At 30.1% G+C, this 21,179-nt stretch overlaps 1 protein-coding gene across 1 annotated transcript; it reads left to right on the top strand.

Moving 5' to 3' along the window:
* Positions 1-14,362: 14,362 nt before the first annotated feature.
* LOC117925131 lies at positions 14,363-21,069 on the top strand. The gene is made up of 5 exons (XM_034844013.1): positions 14,363-15,012; positions 15,934-16,037; positions 16,837-17,013; positions 18,174-20,050; positions 20,588-21,069. Exons 1-5 carry the CDS (start codon positions 14,828-14,830, stop codon positions 20,735-20,737), a joined length of 2,493 nt encoding a protein of 830 aa, XP_034699904.1. The 5' UTR covers positions 14,363-14,827; the 3' UTR covers positions 20,738-21,069.
* Positions 21,070-21,179: the final 110 nt, after the last annotated feature.

Below are 21,179 nucleotides of genomic sequence, written 5' to 3'. Positions count from 1 at the left end.
GAGAATAGTAAGACAAGAATATTGAAAGCCAATTAACCAACCAACAAAGGGTGGGAAGAGTGGGATCCAGTTTAGTATTAATGAGATGGGATCTCAATTTGTTTTGGTGGTTGGGAACCAAGAAAAGAAAGATGGGAAATTCACAATGTCTTTCTTTCTTTCATGTCAGTATTACCCCACTTGAATTTATTAGGTGCAACAATCATTCCCAAGTCAAAGATAAGCACATTAACTAGCAGCCATATCAATGGCCAAGAAAAGTTCCACACTTTTCATTTACATTTCTTTATCCTTGTGGATATTTATTTGCTATGATCATAGCAGTTTATAGACTTAGAAATTATTTATAATAAATAAGATTTTATATTTAAAATTCAATAAGATATGGATGATTTTAGTTCGAAGATGCAATCAAACTCACCGTATGATTTTGAAAGGTTAATATTAATATTACAAAATTTTTAATAAATTTAAAATATCATTTTCTCTACATCCCATTAAACCTTCTCAATTATATGAATGGGGTGAAGAAATAACCCATGAAATTAACAAAAAAAATATATATTTTTTTTGTGTCATTTGGGAAGCCCTGATATTAATGGGAAATGAAAAATTGTAAAGACAATATATGCTTTCTAATAATGAAAAATGATTGGGTGATGCCAACATCACCTACCTTCCCACTTTTGTTTTCCATCAAAAACACCTCCATTAAGGTGACAATTTCTTCCTTCACAAAAAAAGCATATATGATGGTGCTTAAAGTGTTTTGTTCCTCTCATCATTTCCTAAATCCTGCTTTAACATTAGCATTTTTTTTTAAGGAAAGATATTCCAAGCTTCCTACTTAAATTTATTTATTTATTTTCCCCTTGGACAACTAGAGACCTTAAAATATAAGAAAACACATTAAAATTGTGAAAATTAATTCAAAAATAAAAGAAAAGATATTATAAGGCATCCACTAACTTAAGAGAAATTAAAGGACTATTTGAGAATTGATTTTTGTTTTCCAGAACAAAAAACAAAGAAAACACGTTTAATAACCAAAAATGTTTTTTATTTTCTGTTTTTAAGAATATAAAATATAGTGTTTTTATATAATATCTTTTAGTTACTTTCTATTTTTTTCATTTGTTTTCTGAGGGTTATTTTAAGAAATAATTATACAAACATGTGAAATAATTAAAAATAAAACATTAGATATAAAAAAATATTTTTAAAATATTAAAAATTGGTTAAAAACACTTTAGGTTTCAAATAGACTTTTGTTTTGTAAATATTAGAGAACCGTTTTGAAAAATTATTCTCAAAAACTATTTTTCATAATTATTTTTAAAAATAGTTACCAAATAGCCCTAATATTCCTTCCAAAGTTTCTTTAATTGATTTTTCATTTTACTTATCATCCTTATTTTATTTCTAAGAAGCAACTAGAATAAAGATTACAAGAGTTGTCTTTTCTTATCATGTCTCTTTTACTATTAAAGATTCTTTTTCAAATTTAATATAACCTTATTTTAAAGGCGAGACAAAAGAAGATGTATCACCTATCTTGTGGGGTTGATGATGGGCATAAAATTATAATTAAATAAGATTATATTATATGAAATTGGTTTGAATGTATATTATCCAAATGCTAGTCAAATGAAGGCAACTTGAATATGCATGCACTAGGCAAAACCCAAAAATCTTATAGTATGAGATGATAAAGCATGGGCACAAAAACAACACCAAGTTGGCATCCCATTCTTTTTATTTTGATTTTGTGGATTTGGGGATCAAACCAGATGGCCCTCTTAAGGATTAGTTAATCTATATATATAATTTTAGGATCAACATCAACTAAGTCATTTAGCAATGGAAGCAAAGATTTATTGGATGTGTCACCAAGAACAACTACACTGAAACTAAAATATACAAAGAAAATGCACTATATCTACCAGTCTTTATAAGGACAGGTGGAGGAGTTAGGTGCCTAGTGACTTACTCTCTCAAACTACTTCTACCCCTTCAATTGATACATGAAAATTTTCATCCAAATAGCATTAAAATCCAGGAGTCCTATGAATAGTCATGATATACAAGTATTATGGGAAGATCAATTTGAAGTAAAAGTAATTTTAATATATATATCAAATAATAATTTTGTTATATAGAAACTACTATAACATATCCTAATAGCATTTCGAAAATATATGAGATATGAAACATATAATCACGGAGTGTAGAGATATTTGTAGTCAATCCGATGATCATACACAAGCTCATTATTCCATGATCGCCCCACATCAATAATGGTTTTCAAGTTAGTGCTACCCTAAGGCATAATATCAAGGAGTCCATCTTTTGAAACTCCATCAAGATACACAATAAAGTGTACTTTACCACTTTGGGATTTGTCACCTAACATAACATTAAAATGCATGGTCTCATTTTATGATCTCCTCCATCAAGATATATGGTCTCATTCATATACCTATGGATTGAATTACTATATGTGGAAGTTGGTGACAACATATATTTTCAATAAAGGTATCATAATATCTCATACTATTGAGATAGTGTGTCCCCTTAGGTGATTCAAATGACATATGATCTAAAAGACTATAGTTATAACATTTCACTTAATGAAATTTGACATATGTTCCTTAGTGAATTATTGAATAAACTTCAAAATTGGATTATGAAGGAATTAATTTTTTCCTTTGGGTCCTAGTGGTCTCCGTCCAATCTCCTATTTCACAAAGACATATTTATTTTGAGGGATTTGGGTTTTTGATTCATAAATGTGTATAAAGGCATGTTGGTAAAAACATAAGATTGCATTAAATCTTATGAATTGTCTTTCTGGAATAAGTTAATTAATTAATTAATGAATTAAAATCCTGACTAATTAATTAATTAAGACCTAGTTGGGTTATATTAGGTGATCCAAACCCATTTTGGGCTCAGGTTACTTAAACCGACATGAAGCCTTATAAATACCCTTTATAAATACCCTTGTTAGGGTTTAGGGTTTAGGTCTTACCTAACATCTTTCAAAAAGGGTCTCTAAAGAGAAACTTACTCAAGGTCTCTAGAGAAAAGTTCACACTTTTCTCATGCCTAACTACATGTGAGGAGAGATTCACGTGGAAGACTAGTGGGTAGACAAGATCTGCTACAATGTCTTCTACGAATTCAAATTATTTTTCAATGACTTTTGTGAACTACAATTGATCTAGGAACATTGAGATCTAGGTATAACTTGCTTTCTTTTCTAGATTATTGTTCTATATGGTTTTTATTCTCATTGTTTTTGCTAGAATAGTTTCTAGAAAAGCTTAGGGCATATTGCATGCTTCCTATATGATCCATGACCAAAGAATGGAGTAATCTAGGGTTCCCAACATCAACATCTTAGAATTTTGGAAAAACATAGTGGTTCAAAATTGCCATAACTAAATCATCTTGTTTTTTCATTAATTTGTTAAGAATTTTCATACCGACAATCAAGGCAATATAATGAATTTAGATGTTTAAACTTGGAATTAAGTCTAATGGTTTATAAAAACAGTTAGGAGTCCTAACATCCCTTTGAAAAAGTCCTAGAATTTTGAGATATATGACTAATTTAAAATTCTCTTGATAAACCTCTCACTAATGTTTTCCAATGCCTAGAATGTTCTTACAAGGCTAATCTTTTCCAGATATAACAAAATGAGATGATTAGAGTCCATATTGAATCTAATATTTTACTAAAATAATTGAGGTCGTGGACCATTCAAAAAATTCCAAAATTTTAAAGATACCAAACTAGTCAAAATACCAAAAAGAAGGTATTCTTCCTCAATAAGATTTTGCTTCTATTCATGGAATTATCCCTATCAACTAGATTCAAATTGATAGCATTAGAGATGATTGAGTATGGATTTGGATCTTTCTATGTTGCAAATAACTTGGGATTCACTTATTGTAGCTTGAAAAGAGTTGCAAACCAACAACTTTTAAGCAAAAACTAGAAATTTATCTTATACTATTAAAAATTCTTTTCAAAATTTTAAAAATATGAGGAAGTAAAAAAATTTTACTTCTTAAATATGAAAATTTTAAAAAGTGTTTTCAAATAGGTAAGGTATATTTTGTATAGAAATTCTTGTATTTTATACAAGACTTTTTATTTTTAAAGACAAAAAATGAAAAATGTATCCAAACATGTACTAAAATAATGTTTTTATTATTAAATGGAAAAAAATATTTTAAAAATGATAACAATAATACCAATAATAATAATGAAAAGTATAATATTTGCAACTTCTACACTCAACACTCTAAACACTCTTTGCTAACATATAAATGATGACAATGAATTTATTTAGGAAAGGTTTTCAAAAAGAGACACAAGTATATGATAAGGATCCAATAAGCCATAAACTTTGAAAATTTCTAATCAGATGTGTAATATGAAAAGACAACCATAGCCTTATATTTGTCTTCAACCCAAAAAATTCAACACCCTTCCATCAATTTCCACATCTCTATCTCTCCTCTTTCTTTTTTGTTACGCTTCCCATAAAATGGTTATCAAGCATCTATATAAAGTAAGTAACATAGGTGTCACGGGCGATATAAAAATAATTTATTAATTTTTATTATTTTATTTTTTATTTTACTTTTTTTTTTCCTTAATATTAATCTAACATCATATCGAATTTTAAAGATATAAATAAATAGAATCATGATATAAAATAATGAACCTAAGATACAAAATAATATCTATATGATTAAGGCATGTTCGAACAGTGACAGAGTTAAAATTGTGTTCTAAGAGGAACATAAATAAAAGAATTATTTGAAGGAGGGCAAAAATATGAAGAGATAATAATATATAGTGCAGTGGAAAGCATATTATTGATCGAGTTCAAGACCCCTATTATAATTTTATTTTTTAGGGGAATATAAGTCCTTCTCGGGCCTTGATTGGCTCTGCCAATGGAACTGAGTTCGAGTTCACGTATGATCCTAATTAATAATACCTTTTTGGTATAGCATAAAAAATAGATCATCTAATACCATAAATTTTAAATATATTCCTAATTGAGTTTAGATATATTTATTTTGAGTATTATTAGTAATATAATCAATTAATGCGTCCCATCAAGAGGGTACTACAAATGTTTATTTTTTATTTATTTATTTATTGCTAAATATAAGAGACCCCTCCATGAAGTATTTGTGACGATTGGCTACCATCCATCACTCTAAAAAATTCTTTTGAAAAAAAAAAAGATTAATTTTGTATCATATCGTTTGTATTATGTGTTATATAATGCAACAGACCCATATCTTACATTCAAGTGCCAAAAAAACTCCTACCATATATACATTCAAAATTAATTAAGAAGCACTCCAACCGCCCTATTATAAAATTGAGTCAAATTAATAATCATAATGTCGGAATATAAATAATATAATCATTACTAATAATCCAAGAAAATTCCACCAAATTATTAAGATATGTAGCACACCCACTATATAATAGGACCAATTTTGGCCATAAAATATTGTGACATATGATTTGGTAACTAAGCTAAAATTTACACTTAGTGCTTTTTTAGTTGAGGAGGCACCGACCCTCCTCCGAAATCCAATCAAAGCCAACCATGACAGTTGAGCTTTTGATTGGTCTACAATGAAACCTACAAATGATAAAGGAAATTTTTGGTGAGGTTAATGAGGGAGCTTTTATTATTTATTTATTTGTTTGTTTGTTTGTTTATGATTTTTTAATAAAATAAAGCGGTCCATAAATTTTTAATATATGGTTGTGGGAAAACTTGTTCCTTTGATGCAACCATATGTCATTTTTTTAACCACTTCACTTCCATCATTGTAAGACTTTCATTGTAAATAAAATAAAATAAATTAAAAATCAATTGGGTAGGTACTTTCTTGCAAGGTTCATTTTTATTTTATTATTTTTTAATTGGAAAGAATAATTTTTAATTATTATTTCATTTTTCATGTTATGAAACCTTCAACATTAAAAAATTAATGATCCTATTTTGGTTGACTTAAAATAGTAACAACCAAACATCCGAGTTTTGGGCCAAAACATCGCTTTTATGAAAATAAAATAAAATAAATTTAACCATTTTACGGAACTTATATTTAAAATGGATTTTTTATTATCATATAGGAATCATATCATTAAAAATAATTTTTTATTTTAAATTTAAGTTGACTCACCAATTACCAATGTTAAAAATAAAACTTTAATTATGGCTTCATTTTTTAACCTGAAACCTTATTTGTCGATTGAGGCTTTAACTTAAAAATGAAGTTTCGATTGTTAATTGAATCGGTTAAAATGACAATTATGACTTTATTTTTTAATAAAAATCTTAATTATCAATTGAGACTTCATGTTTTTGAGAAGATGATGTGTTATTCACATGATTGGAAATAGATCATATTGAATATAAGTTTTAAAAATGACCTAAAGAGTATATTTTTGTGGTCAAAAGGGTGCCACATTTTGGCCCAAAATTCTAAACATCCCCATAATGTATCAATAATTATTATGAAATATGTGAAGGTAAAAAATGACATGTTAATATTGACAACAATAGATTATTGAATCTAGAGATAAATAATAAATAATGATAATAAAAATAATAATATTTCTAATTCATTAGATATTAATAAAGATTTTCTTTTTCTCTTTTTTTGGAAACTATATGTTTTGTAAAAATTGAAAATAAAGAAAAAAAAATTAAAAACTACACAGGTGAACCACCTTGCCAATAATATCTCAAAGTTGAACATACAGCTTAAAATCAAGATAAATTTTTGGTCAAATACCAAAATCATCCTTTTGTTTTTCATATATTTTAATATATTATTTTTATTAAAATAATAAAAGAATTACTGCAAATGTTCCAAACGTTTTTGCCCACAACTAAAAGTCACTATTTCTTTTTTTCTTTTTTCTTTTTTTTTTTCAGGTTGTAAGACAATAATGAGATGGGATCTAGGGTTTTGGTGGGTGCACTGGGTGGAAGTGGAAACAAATAAAGGAAACTTTTCCCTGTTTGGGTCAATAGAAAATGATGGAAAGTTCACATGTTTTTCTTTCATTTAACTATTACCCCACTTAATTTATTAGGTAGAACTATCAGTCCAGAGTCAAAGATAAGCAAATTAGCCACAAGCTAATCCATGGACTTCAAATGTTTCATACTTTTCATTTTTAATTTAAATTTTAACTTCAATTTATTTTTTAAAATTAGTTAAAACCAACTTAAGTTTAATTTCAAAATATTTTTAAAAATTATAACCTAAAATATAATGAATACATTTAAAATTCAATTTAATTATAATATAATAATAATAAATTATTTTAATAGAATTTAATCAAAAACTCATCAAACATTAAAAAAATTATAAATCATAAAAGATATATAAAGTTTTAAAATACCGACTTATTCTATTTTTATTGGAGATGGAAATCAAAAACTAAATGGATGAAATCAATTTTCAAAAAATTTAAATTGAATAGACTTTTATGATTATTAAGTGGAGTCAATTTTTCCATATTTATGGATAGTCAACTAAGGATGGATGCCTCCCTTGGTAGTGGCAATGAAAGCTCCTGTTCAGATGCTGAAATCTGGGCTCTCTACTTCCCTACACGAAGATGTTCAGACGGGTTGTCCAGATGTACCTTCCAAAGCCCAAGTCATACTTTGGAATAAATAGAAACTCTTAGAGGGAGAGAGTGGGTGAGAGAACTCACAGTGTTGCACCATCCCCTTTGTTATGTTTCAGTAGGGTTTTTATAGTGCTCAAAGGGGGAGGGCATGGTAGTGCTGAGCTAGCCCTTGTAATGATGACTACCCAATAATGACAGGGCAATCATCACAACTGCAAGGTGGCTGAGGGCTATGTCAGACAACGCGTCATGATACAGTTTGCCGTCCCTTCAACTTGTTGAAGGTATAGGACTGGACATGACAGTCCGTTGATATAGACTTAAAAATGGGAAGGGTCTCATCAATCATTCTAGTGTCAGATAACCAAATCGTTACACACCCGAAAGGATATTTGGGGTTATTAGGGAAGTGTAACCCGCTCAGTGACACAAATGATCCAGATAGAATGTTTCTGAATGCCTTGAAGGTTGTTTGAACAGTGATGAAAGGAGTAAAACACGGTCCAACTAGGACGATGCCATGTAAACAGACGCATGGAGGTACGCATGGGAAGACATATGGGAGAAGGCCCCCACAGGAGGACTCACTATTATTTTTATTTTTCTAAAAAAAATAGAAAATAAACAATATTTAATGTTTATGTTTGTCACTTCAACACTCTCACATCTACTTTTAATTATTATTACTAAAAATTATGGATTTTGCTTATCACATTAGTCATGACATCTATTGAAAAGTATGGTCTACACGGTATTAGATTTGAATCTTACTACTAATAATATCCCGAATTTATTCGATGATCGTTATGGGGCAATCAACATCCCAAGATTTGGATCTCTAAGTGTCTGATCATAAAAGATTGATTAGTTGTTTAAAGAAAAAAAAAAGGCTATTATATATGGATATATATATTTGAAATGAGATGTGTGGCAAGGTTCACCCAAACAGTCTCCATCTTGTAGGTGCTTCTAAGTCTCTCATTTCAATTAAATGCCCACATTTTCTTTCATTTTCCCTGCACATGTTTCCAGGAAATTCAAGATTGAGAAGCTTCATTTCATGTGGTCCATTCCATTTCAGAATTTCTAGATTTTGACTTGTCCCTCTATTATTGTGAGTATCAAAACATTCTCACATACAATTTGATACAAAAATTAACAACTAGTAATTTATTTTAATTTTAATTTATGGGTTTGGTAAGGAGGCACCGACTCACCTTCCAAATCCCATGGAAGGCAGCCATAAGAAAAAAATGGGAATTTGAGGCTTTGACTAATGTGGAACCCACCCACCTGCTGAAAGAAATTCTTGTGGAGGTTAATCAACCACCTTTCATTGTCCTTTTTTTTTTTTTTTTTTCTTTTTTGAATAAAATAAAGCAGTCCAATAAATTTATAATATATGGTTTTGGGATAACTTGTTTCTATGATGTAATCACATATATATATTTTTTTCAGTGATGCCCTTTAATGATTGTTTGTTCTCTTCTTGCAAATAAAAAAATGGGACTGGATAGCTACTTTCTTAAACGAATCAGCTTTGGAGAGAGTGGTTTCTAATGATTCCTTGATTGCATACTCTGTTTTTTAATAGGAATTTTTGGAGTGCACTTACAATATTAATGCTTTTTAGTTTGGATGTTTGGTTGTTCGAATATATAGAATGAGATAAGAAAATAGGAAATATTATATCATATTTTTTTTGTTTGTAATTGAAATAAAATAAATTATCTCATTATTTATTTTATCTTATATTAAATCAAATATAAAATATGATAAATAGTAGTATATATTATTTATTATATATATATATATATATATATATATATATATATATATAACTTTTATATGGGAAATGTTAATTCTAAGTTAAGAATATCATGTATCATAAATTTATTTTTTATTAATTTTTTATATTTTATATTATTTATTTTACAAAATAAAAAAATATTATTATAAAATTAAAATTTATTATTTAGCTAAAAATAACCTTTTGATAATTTGATATCAACTAATATAATTAAAATGAATTTATTATAATAGATTCAATTTAATTATATTGATTGATATCAATAAATTTTTTTTAGTTGAATGGAAAAAAGTCTAGCAAAAAAACAAATATTATATTAATATTTTATTTCTTTGATTATTTGTCATGATAATTGAACATAAAAAAATTAGGTCAAATCTGACAATATTTTTTAAAACAATTTTGAAAAAAAAAAGTTTTTGAGAACTGATTTTTAATATCTTGTAAAACAAATGTCTCTTTAAAAATTTAAATGTTTTCATCCTAAGGGGTAGCTTAGTTGGTCCGGTTTTAGGTTTGTTCCCCAATGGTCACCAGTTCAAGTCTCCTAAAGGCCGAAGGTTTACCCGTTAGGTCCAGACCAACGTAAGTTGACTTAGACATCCACTGTTATTAAAAAAAAAAAAACCTAAATGTTTTTAAATATGTTTTAAAAATAATTTTTACTGATTTACTTTTAATTATTTTCTTATTTGTATGATTATTTTTTAAAACAATAAAAAGAAAACAATATAAAATATATAAAAAAGTTTTTTAAAAACACTCTATTTTCTCATTATCAAACGGTTTTTTTTTTTTTTTTGCTTATTTTCTTTTAATTTACAAAAAAAAAAATTATTAAAAAAAAAACCAAATAAACTCCTGCTTTCTCAAACATTTTTTTTTCTTTTTAAGTATTTTTCAAAAAATAAAATAAAATTTTAGTTATGTTGTGTCAAGAAATTTATTAGATTCATCAAAGTATAGTTTGACTGAGGTGCTAACTTGACCCTCACGAAATAATTGGTGACTCCATGGATCTCATATAAATCCATTTTATTATTATTATTATTAAGAAAATTCCAAGGAAATATGGGGCAACCCACAAGCCATATTTCATTTTCTAGGGCCCTCCAATGCTACTTTTTTAGGGCATGTAGCACCAAAAAGTACCCTCAATGCATTTTCTTAGTTCCCATTATTTTAATTGGTGGGCCACCCACACCCGTTACGCAGCCTCTCTGCTGTCCTCTTCCAGTATGCTTCCTTCAATACTTTGATCCTCCCTTTTCAACTTATTTAATGGACTCAAGCATTTATTGCATGCAATATTCTTTTTTTTTTCTTTTTAATTAAAAACTTAGAAATTAGCACCGAATTATTTATCATTTCAAAGAAATTAAGGATGTGTTTGCTTGCGGGGAAAGTACTAAGAAAAAGAAATATTAAAGAAATCTGTTTTCTCATATTAAATGAAAGCTTAATTTTGGAAATTTAATTTTTTTTATCTTATTTTGATAAAAATATTTTTATTATTTTCTTATAAAAATATCATTTTGTTTGAAAAACTATATATAAATATTTGAAATGATAAAGGGTATTTATATAAAAAAAAATGAGTTTTTTTTCAAAAAAAAATATAAGAAGGTTTAAATTCGTGATTATTTCATTCATTTTAATCAAAGAAACATATAAAAATAGTTTATTTTATATTTTTTCTTAAATTTTTTAGAACCAGAATTAGACATAACCTAAAAATATGAGGGAAAATTTTTTAATGATCAAAATAAAATAAAGACAAATATAAGGTATATTCCAAGATGCTGGAATAAATCCAAATGGAAGAAACTCTAATGGTTGAGTGTGGTTTTAGTTGTAAGTAACCAGTCAAACTTTGCATCTGCTTCATGGATTTGATTGAAATCCAAAAATAATTATTCTTTTGCTTTCAAACAATCTTCTCTAATTCAACCTATATGAGGATAATCCTCAATTCTAGGAACTAACTTTTTGGAGATAATGCAAAAAAACAAAAGAAAAAAAAACATTTTTTCTAATATTTATAAATGAAATGTAAATAATAAAAAAAAAGGGATAAAGATAAAAATATTTGAAATTGAAATTTCCCATTTTATTTGATGTTAGTGATTTGACATAATTACCGAGATGGAATATTTAAGAGAATATTAGGAGTAGAATCTTAAAAATAAAGTAAGAAAAAACTAAGCCGTGTTTTTTAAAACTTGTTTTTAAAAATTATTTTTTATTTTTTTAACTTAAAAATAACTTTTAAAAACAAATTTAAGAAAACATAGTCAAATGGTTCATATTTTCCTTTTGCTTTTAAAAATTAGTGAAAATAACCTCTAACTGTTGTTTAAAAATTGTTTTCTATTTTACTTTATTTTTAAATAACAACGACCAAACAATGTTATAAATTTTTACTTTTATTTTTTCTTTTCTTTCATTTTTTTTATTTTCTTTTACTCGTATTTTCTTTGTAACTTCCTAAATTTCTTGGAGTCAAACATAGCCTAAAGGTTATTTTATAATTGTTTTTAAAAATTTTGAACTTGTTTGGTCATGTGATTTAAATGCAATTTTCTATTTTTGAAAACAAAAAGCGGTTTTTAAAAATTCCTAACACTATTTTAAAGAACAATTTTTTTACTAATTTTTAAAAATAAAAGGAAAACCTAAACACATTTTATCATGTTTTTTGAAACTTATTTTGAAAAATTGATTTTTGTTTTTTAACTTAAAAACAATTTTTAAAAATAAATTTTAAAAAACATGGCCAATCGAGCTCTTCTATTCCCTAAAACCAAAAACAAGGAAAATATGTTTGATAATGAAAAAATATAAACAATTTTCTATATTTAAAAGTAAAAAAAATGTTTTTTCAAATCATATTTTTTAATTATTTTAATTTTTTTAGAGCTATTTTTAAAAATAATTATACAAATATAAAAATAAATTACTATATATAATTTTATATGTTTTTAAAATGTATTTAAAAATATAAAAAATAGATTGAAAATCGACATTTATTTTATAAAATTTCAGATATCCTTTTTCAAAAACTGTTTTTAAAAATAATTAGCAAAAGAATACAGAAAAACTTGTGATGCTCCCGATTACAGACAGATCAACGGCTAAGTTTCTCTACAGAAGTACCGTACACAAAAACTAGTGTGAAAGGACATGCATGAGAAAATGACAAGCACAAAAAACGTGGCATAATAAAAAGAACCAATCGCTTGGCCCCAAGTGTCAAGTAAATGATTAGTAGAACACGTCGTCGCCACGTCACTTCAGGATATGTTACAAAATTATTTTATATATTTTTACGTGGCACCATGTATTTCAGTATAATTGCATTTTCTCCATTATTTTTATTTATTTCCATATTTGACACTTTGCCCCTCATTTGTTTTCAATAATGAACATTTTTTTTTTTTGTGACATTCTTGGAAGAGAAAAAGCTATTATTAAAAATAGATACAAATTATTTTATAGATTATAATTTTTTTTTTGTTATAAAAATACTCTCTCATATCATATGACTTGTTTGATCCTTAAAAATATTAAATATTAATGTTATAAAAAAAACATGATGAGAAAATAATATTATAAAAAATTAAGAAAAATAAGTTTATGTCCGATTCCGAAAATTTGTGGGAAAATTGGAAGAAAAGAAAATAAAGAAGTGAAAGAAAAAAAATCAAAATCAATAAATTATTTTATTTTTTTAAATCATTTCACTTATTTTCCTTCATAATATAAAGATTAAATAATTTTAAAATTTAATAAAATTTTAATTAATTTTAATTATATTAAATTTTCTTTCATATTCTTCATAATAAAACCAAATATTTTTTTCATAGTCAACAAATTTTATATCTGTTTTTGTGAGAAAAATTTAGGAAAAATATATTCCTTGGTAATTTAAGCTTCTTTTTCTTAGCTTTTAGATAATATTTTTATGTATTTTTCTCAAAATTTGGGACAACCAAACATAACTAAAGACTTAATGATAAATTCACTTTCTAAAATAGTTAAAAGTTATTACTATATTACCATAGAATAACAAAATTTCCCAAAATACAAAATGCAAATGCTTTGAACTTTTGTTTGGTGTTTGTTTTCATTCCCTCATTTTACCAAACAGTACCTATACCTTCTTCTTCAAAAGGGTATAGAGTGAATTTACAAAAATAACCCTAAAGTGGCAAAAATAAATAAATAAAAAATAAAGCCATCTAGTGGAGGATATGCTTTGAGCATCCATTTGGTACATCTTTTACAAATGGGCCTACCACTATGCTTCAATTCTTCACACTTTCTACTAAATTTGTCTTCACTCTACTTCATTTTTTTATTGGGAAAATAAGAACAAAAATGAGTTATTTCAAATTTACCAAAATACCCTTTTAAAATTTCTCCATCTCTTATCCATGTATATTACCATTTTTTTTTTTTATGAATTTAATTCTTACAACAATGACTTGGAAAATTTTTTAAAATGTAGAATTATTCCAAAAATAAAAGGAATTTATAAAGCTTTTTATAAAATAAAAAAAATATGATAATTTTTATTTAAAGATATTAGGATGCTAATTATTTTTTGAGTATTAAGTAAAAGATGGAAGTATTTTAGAGTCAATTAAATTAAAATATGTATTATTTATTTATATGAATTTGAGAAGGACAAAAATGTAAAGTGCAAGTTTAAAAAATAAAATAAAATAAAATAAGCAGGAAAATATGAGAGGAGAGAAAAAATGCAGGGGTTGTGGAGTATATGAATGCAGAGGAGAAGACAGCTAACCTTACCTTCCAATAGCTGAAGCCCTCTTCTTTCACTTTTTTTTTCTCTCTCTTTCTCTCTCTTTTTCTCTCCAAACAAACAAACTTCTTATTCCGCTCTCCTCTCTCTCTCTCTCTCTCTCTCTAAAATAAGCATCCATATCATTATGGGTCTCTGCAAATTCAGCCCTTTTACTCCACAATTTCCGCACTTTCCCCGCTTCTTTCATTTTCCAACCCCAATTTTCTTGCTCTAAATCCCTCTCGTTCGCTCCTTCTCTCGGCTGGATTCCGCCTTTTGTTTTTACTTCAATTTTTTTTTGTTTTTTGAAATTTTTATAGAACACGTTGTTTTTCCGCCTAAAATTCTCTCGGTCGCACTCGTTTTCCCGTTGAACACTTCAATTCAATTTCCCCCATTTTGTAATCACGTGGTTTTCAGAAGTGTGTTATTGATTTTTGTAGAAACCGTGTGGAAATAGTTTTTTGGTGGAGTTTGAGCTTTTGGGTCTGTGTGCAATCGCCGGAAAATCATGTCTCCGGCTCCGATTGAGTCCACATTGCCGGGATCATTGTCTTCGGAATCTTCTTCGCTTTCCGGGGAGAAACGTCAGTTTGCGAATCTCAGAGGTGTGCGGTGGAGAATAAATCTGGGGATTTTGCCATCTTCTTCTTCAATCGATGACATCCGTAGAGTCACCGCAGATTCTCGAAGGAGGTAACTGTCAATCAATTGATTTTTTTTTTTTTTTGGGTCTGGGTTTTCGGATCTTTTAGGGGTTTCAGAGATTTCCTGTTGAAGAAGCCAAAGTTCAGGTTTATTTGGATGTCGGTCTGTGTTTCCTTGAGGTTTCCATTTTTTTTTTTTTTTTGGGCGGGGTGGGGGGGGGGGGGGGGGGGTTGCTTGAAATCAACTAAAGCAACTAATTCTATTTATGGGTTTTGGGGTGATCATCTTGTTAATTTTCTTTTCGTATCTGGACATAGATTTTTCTGATGCTTTCTGAGGTTTGAGGAATGAGGAAGTACATGGTTTTTTCTTTATGAAAAGCGAGTTGTATTAGATGTCCTTGATTTTGTTTTTCCTTTTGAGCTATAAAAAAAAAGGAATGGAAAAAAAAAAGAAGGAAGAAAGACATCTGCCTATGGAGATCAAATGATTAGCTTACTATTTGAATTTCATATGTTCATGTGCCTCTAGATCATTGTGGAGATGGGTTTTAGTTTTGGTGGCATCTTATATCCTGGTTCAGGTGAGGTATCTAGTTTGGAAAACACGAATTATAAATAAAATAAAATAAAAAAATGACAATGTTCTTGGTTTCAAAAGGCTTTTTGAACATATGGAATGCAAATATTCCACTGGATTTCCATTGAAGCTTTGGATCTTCCAGCTGACTTCAAATAGATTTGGTTTATGTTGTTTTAATTTTAATCAGCTTCTGAATCAGTGCTGAAGCTGAAGCGTGGAGACTTAGATTAAGATTCACACCTTTGTACATAAATTGACAGGGTAACCACCTTGGATAACCAGTAATTTGATGAAGATATTATGTTGAAGGAAAGTGTAGTCTCAGTTATTGTATACAAAAAAGGGTGGTTTCCTGTTAGTTCTAATTTGCATTTTGTTCTTTCCCAGGTATGCTGGTTTGAGAAGGCGACTCCTAGTTGAACCACATGTTCCCAAGGATGGAAGTAATTCTCCTGATCTTGTTATGGACAATCCATTGTCCCAAAACCCAGGTATGCATGTCCATAACTTTTTATGCATTGTTTTGGTATATATTAAGTATTTGGGACTTGTGGAAAGTAGTTTTTTAATGTCTTCTGTTAGTAGATATTCATCCTTTTCCACTTACTCGATTCTGGCTAGTGTTTTGTCTCCTTACCTTTTTAGTTAATTATGATTTGATTACAGTAATGTTTTAATGATTGATTTTCTAGTCATTTGTGAAAATTGACTTTGTAATTTCTGGAGGGTGGTGTTAACATCCTTCATTGATGAAATTCAATCTCAGCTTGAGATTCGGAATTTGTAACTAAGGTTCATGCTTGGCCTTATTCATTTTTTACATTCCTTGTAGCAATATTGTTCAATTGGATTCCTGGGTTAGCTAGCTGGAGTGCCTGTTTGTTGGACTTCCAATTTTCCTAAAAGCTTGAACTTGTAGGATTTTAGGCTCACAATTAATATCATACTCTCGAACACCCTCCCTCAAGTGCAGCCACATACCCACACGTGGGGAGACATATAGACACACAGTGAGGTTCGACCACATGACCTTCTGTCAAATGATGCTCAATTACTACATTGGAATATCAATTTTTTTAAAAGTTTAAGCTTGTAGGATTTGGGCCAACAATGAATATCATGCTCTCCAACATTGTTGGTAATGCTATATGGCTTGACCAATGAAAATATATAAGAATACATGAATGTGCCCCCAATCTCTGGATCATTGTTACCTAATCAGATTCCTAGCCATGCCAAAAGTGACGCTGCATGCCGCTCTACTGATCATCTCTCAAATTTTCCTTCCAGATAGCATGTGGGGTCGCTTCTTTCGGAATGCTGAGCTGGAGAAAATGGTTGATCAGGATTTGTCCCGTTTATATCCAGAACATGGGAGCTACTTCCAGACAACAGGATGCCAAGGCATGTTACGCCGAATTTTGTTATTGTGGTGTCTTAGACATCCTGAGTATGGATATAGACAAGGTAAGTTACATGGTTTCCTTTCAAACAATGCATTTCCATCATGTTTTTTTTTTCCAATTATATTTAACAAAATTGTATGATTTGTGTATCTATCTAAAAGGTAGGTTTAAATTTGCATTCTTGTTGAAATGAAGGAAATGCTTCTATGTTTCCCAAATATAGTAGTTGCATTTTTCTCCCTTTTGCCAAAGACTAATGTAATACCCACTACATGCACCCACCACAAGAAAGCTGTGGGGGATGTGTCTTGCCATCAACTGGATTGTCTTGTTGAACTTAATCTGGCAGCTCTTGATGTCTAGTGTAACAATGTGATTTTTTTATTTTTTTTTGCCAATGCATGTTTTTAAGATGGAAAAAGGAAATTATAGTTCTTAGTTTTTAAAAATATCATGTGGTTCTTAACATTTGCAGAAGTCTAATCTTGTTCTTTCTTATGAACTGCAATGTAAACAAATTCTTGATTTTATATGTTTTTCTAATCACTTGGTTCATTTTCCTATCTGATGCTTCAGATATGCATGAGTCGTTTAAAACTGTTGGAAGGATGGAGACTGGTGTAACTTTTGTTTTCTCTTCCCTTGAAATAATGAAAAATCTTGTGGACTTTAAATGCCCTAATTTTATTATCATTCACATCCCTCTGTTTGCAAAGATGGAAATCATTCGCTCATGGCAAACTGGTAAATAGCACAACTTAAATTGCTAGAAACAGTGCCACATATGTTGATGCAGGTGCAAACATGCTAGACAAAGCCAACTGTATTCTTGCTGGAAAAAGATACTGGAAATGTATCCTGTTGATTATTTTGGAAAATTTTCCAACTAAAATTAATGGAATGAAGACATTTTCTTCAATAATATTATCACTGGAAAAAGTTTAAACTGCCAACACACCAAACCCAAGATTAGCTTAGAGGGGCAATTAATTGAAGCACAGTTGTTGCTAGGATATGGTTTTCATAGAGCTTAAATGAGAATTGTGCTTCATTTTTTGTGGTCTATAATTTACCCAATTCATTTACTTTTTTCTGGGAAGTGATTTTAAGTCATTTGTCCCTAATTATTTAAAGGCTTCCAGCAAGATTTCTGACAATACATTTGATAGAATTCTGGCATTCTTAATATTTATCTTGCTCTATTTATGATTTTGTTTATAGGTATGCATGAACTCTTGGCTCCTCTATTGTTCGTTCTTCATGTTGATGTGGAACATCTTTCTCAAGTGCGAAAGCTGTATGAGGATCACTTCACAGACAAATTCGATGACTTATCATTTCATGAAAGTGATCTCACATATAATTTTGATTTGAAGAAATTTCCAGATTCCCTGGAAGATAAGATTGGCTGCCTTGGAAATGCAATGAAAGTTGGCTCTCTTGGTGAGCTTGATCCTGAGATACAAACCATAGTATTACTAAGTGATGCTTATGGGGCAGAAGGTGAACTGGGTATTGTCTTATCTGAGAAATTTATGGAGCATGATGCTTATTGTATGTTTGATGCTTTGATGAGTGGAGCCCGTGGTGCAGTTGCCATGGCAGACTTTTTCTCTCCCTCCCCCACAGGGGGTTCCCACACGGGCTTACCCCCTGTGATAGAAGCTTCGTCAGCTTTATATCATTTACTCTCTATTGTTGATTCATCCCTTCATAGTCACCTTGTTGAGCTGGGTGTTGAACCTCAGTACTTTGCACTCCGCTGGTTGAGGGTTCTATTTGGACGAGAGTTTTCACTTGAAGACCTTCTAATCATCTGGGATGAGATATTTGCATCAGATAATAGTAAATTAAACAAAGGTGTTGAAGATGACACAGATTCCAGCTTTGCAATCTTCAATTCCCCTAGAGGAGCATTTATCTCAGCTATGGCAGTTTCCATGATACTTAACCTGAGATCTTCCTTGCTCGCTACAGAGAATGCTACAACCTGTCTTCAGAGATTGTTGAATTTTCAGGAGAGCATAAATCTGAAGAAACTGATAGAAAAGGCAAAATCTTTGCGGGCCATTGCTTTGGAAGCTAATTCGTCAAACCCGTATCCTTCCTTTAGAGGGGCCCATGAATGGAGTAAATTATCGGCTGTGAGAAGCCATAGTCTTTCATTTGATTGTAGTTCTCCAACAACTCCACTGAGTTTGATGCCCGAGAGCTACTGGGAGGAGAAGTGGAGAGTTTTGCACAAGGAAGAAGAACTTAAGCGAGGTAGTTCACAGAAACAAGTTCCAACCCGGAAGAAGGGATGGTCTGAGAAGGTAAGATTACACTTATCTAGAACAGGATCTGACCCATCTCATATGAAGGCGGAGAAAGGAAAAAAAGATCCGAAGTCATCTGTTAGGCGAAGTTTACTAGAAGATTTGTGCCAGCAACTTGGTTCAGAAGAAGATATTGGAGAAATAGTCTGTAATGAAGTTTTAGACCAGAAGGACCCTATCCATGTAGAAGTTGAGGTGGAGGAACAAGATGCTAACCTTAATAGCTTCACTTGCCCAGCTGATGATAGTCATTTGATTGGAAACACTGGCAGTGAAGAAAACTCTTCAATTTTCTCAGCCTCGACAAGTCCTCTTACTAATGATCATGAAAATGACTCAGAGAAAAGTAGTATTGTGTCAAATTCATCCCTTGATGAAAATGATGATGAGCCCAATAATGCTGAAGCTTTCCGGATTATCCCTGAAGATCCTCTTCCAGTCTCTGATCCACCAGAAGATATCTCTCCCAAACCTGAAACTAACAATGATTCTACTGGAAAACAGGAGGCAGGTCTTAAAGAGCGGAAGCTTCTTTCTGGTAAATTCCAGTGGTTTTGGAAGTTTGGGCGGAATGCTGCTGGTGAGGAGACCTCTGAGAAAGAAGGTGCCTCGGAGGCTGCAAAATCTGCCAATAGGGAAAGTAATCAGGGTGATACATCAGGCGCTTCTACATCTGATGAGTTTAGTAATTCTTCTGTGAATTCCAAAGGAGATGCTGCTGACCAGAATATGATGAGTACCTTGAAGAATCTTGGGCAATCAATGCTTGAAAATATTCAGGTAAAGATCTGTCTCCGTTTTCTTTCTGTACTATCAAAGATGTGTTTGGAGGAATTTGAAGAAATGTGGCTTTGGTGGCCAGTAGAATTTTTTTTTTCTTTAAGAAAATATATTCAGGAATTTTAACCAAGTACTACTTTTTCAACCTCAAACTTCCACACTTTTCTATCACTTGCCTCTAGAATGGAACTAACTTAGAGGCATGTAACCCAATCCAAAAGTTTCTCAGGGAAGTTTTATAGTGAGGAAACTGAAATATTTCCACACTTTTCTATCACTTGCCTCAAACTTCCACACTTTCTTTTTAAAGAAAAAAAAAATTAGTGTTTCTCACAGTATCTAGAGATGTATGGAAATTATCTGCAAATGTGTTTCTTGACATTTAGGAAATAGAATGGATTTTGAAAAAAATTCTAATCCTCAGCATGGACAATAGTCATCTTTACTTGAAAGTTGCCTCCAAACACACCCTTACGATATCAATTCAGGTTTGGTGTTATCGATGGACAGTCCCTCAACTAACCAATTGACCTACAGGTGATTGAGTCAGTTTTCCAGCAAGATCGGGGTCAAGGGGGATCATTGGAAAACTTATCCAAAAATGTTATTGTAGGCAAGGGTCAAGTTACAGCAATGGCAGCTCTCAAGGAGCTTCGGAAAATCAGCAACCTGTTATCTGAAATGTGAGACAACCATTATTTGTATTACTTGTATATACATTTTGTAATTATTATTTTTAAGTGCCAAAATAAGATGAGTTTCTTGGGCTTCTTTAGTACTTTGCACCTTGTGCAAAATTACCAAATTTTGGCCAATTTTGGTCAAATGTCAAAGCATGACTGGCATGTAAAAGAAGAAGAAGAGTTGCAATTCTGACTTTATAGATGTAAAGGCTCCCAGATTCTAGTTTGTTGTGTCAACGCAGTAAAATAACTATGTTTATGAGCACACTAAGATGGGTGTTTGGCTGGAAAGAAAATGCCATAATACTTATGCTGTTATGCCTAGAATTGTCTTTACATGTGATTGTGTTGAGACCATGGTATTTTGTAGAAAGTGTTTTTCCATAGGACAAGGTAAATGGAAGGTTATGTTATGTCTTTAGATTGATGTTTGGTATTTTACTTAG

The sequence above is a fragment of the Vitis riparia genome, chromosome 11 (assembly GCF_004353265.1).
Source record: "Vitis riparia cultivar Riparia Gloire de Montpellier isolate 1030 chromosome 11, EGFV_Vit.rip_1.0, whole genome shotgun sequence".
Taxonomy (NCBI): domain Eukaryota; kingdom Viridiplantae; phylum Streptophyta; class Magnoliopsida; order Vitales; family Vitaceae; genus Vitis; species Vitis riparia.
The sequence above is the reverse complement of the archived record's forward strand: the minus strand, read 5'-3'. Positions and strand labels throughout refer to the sequence as shown.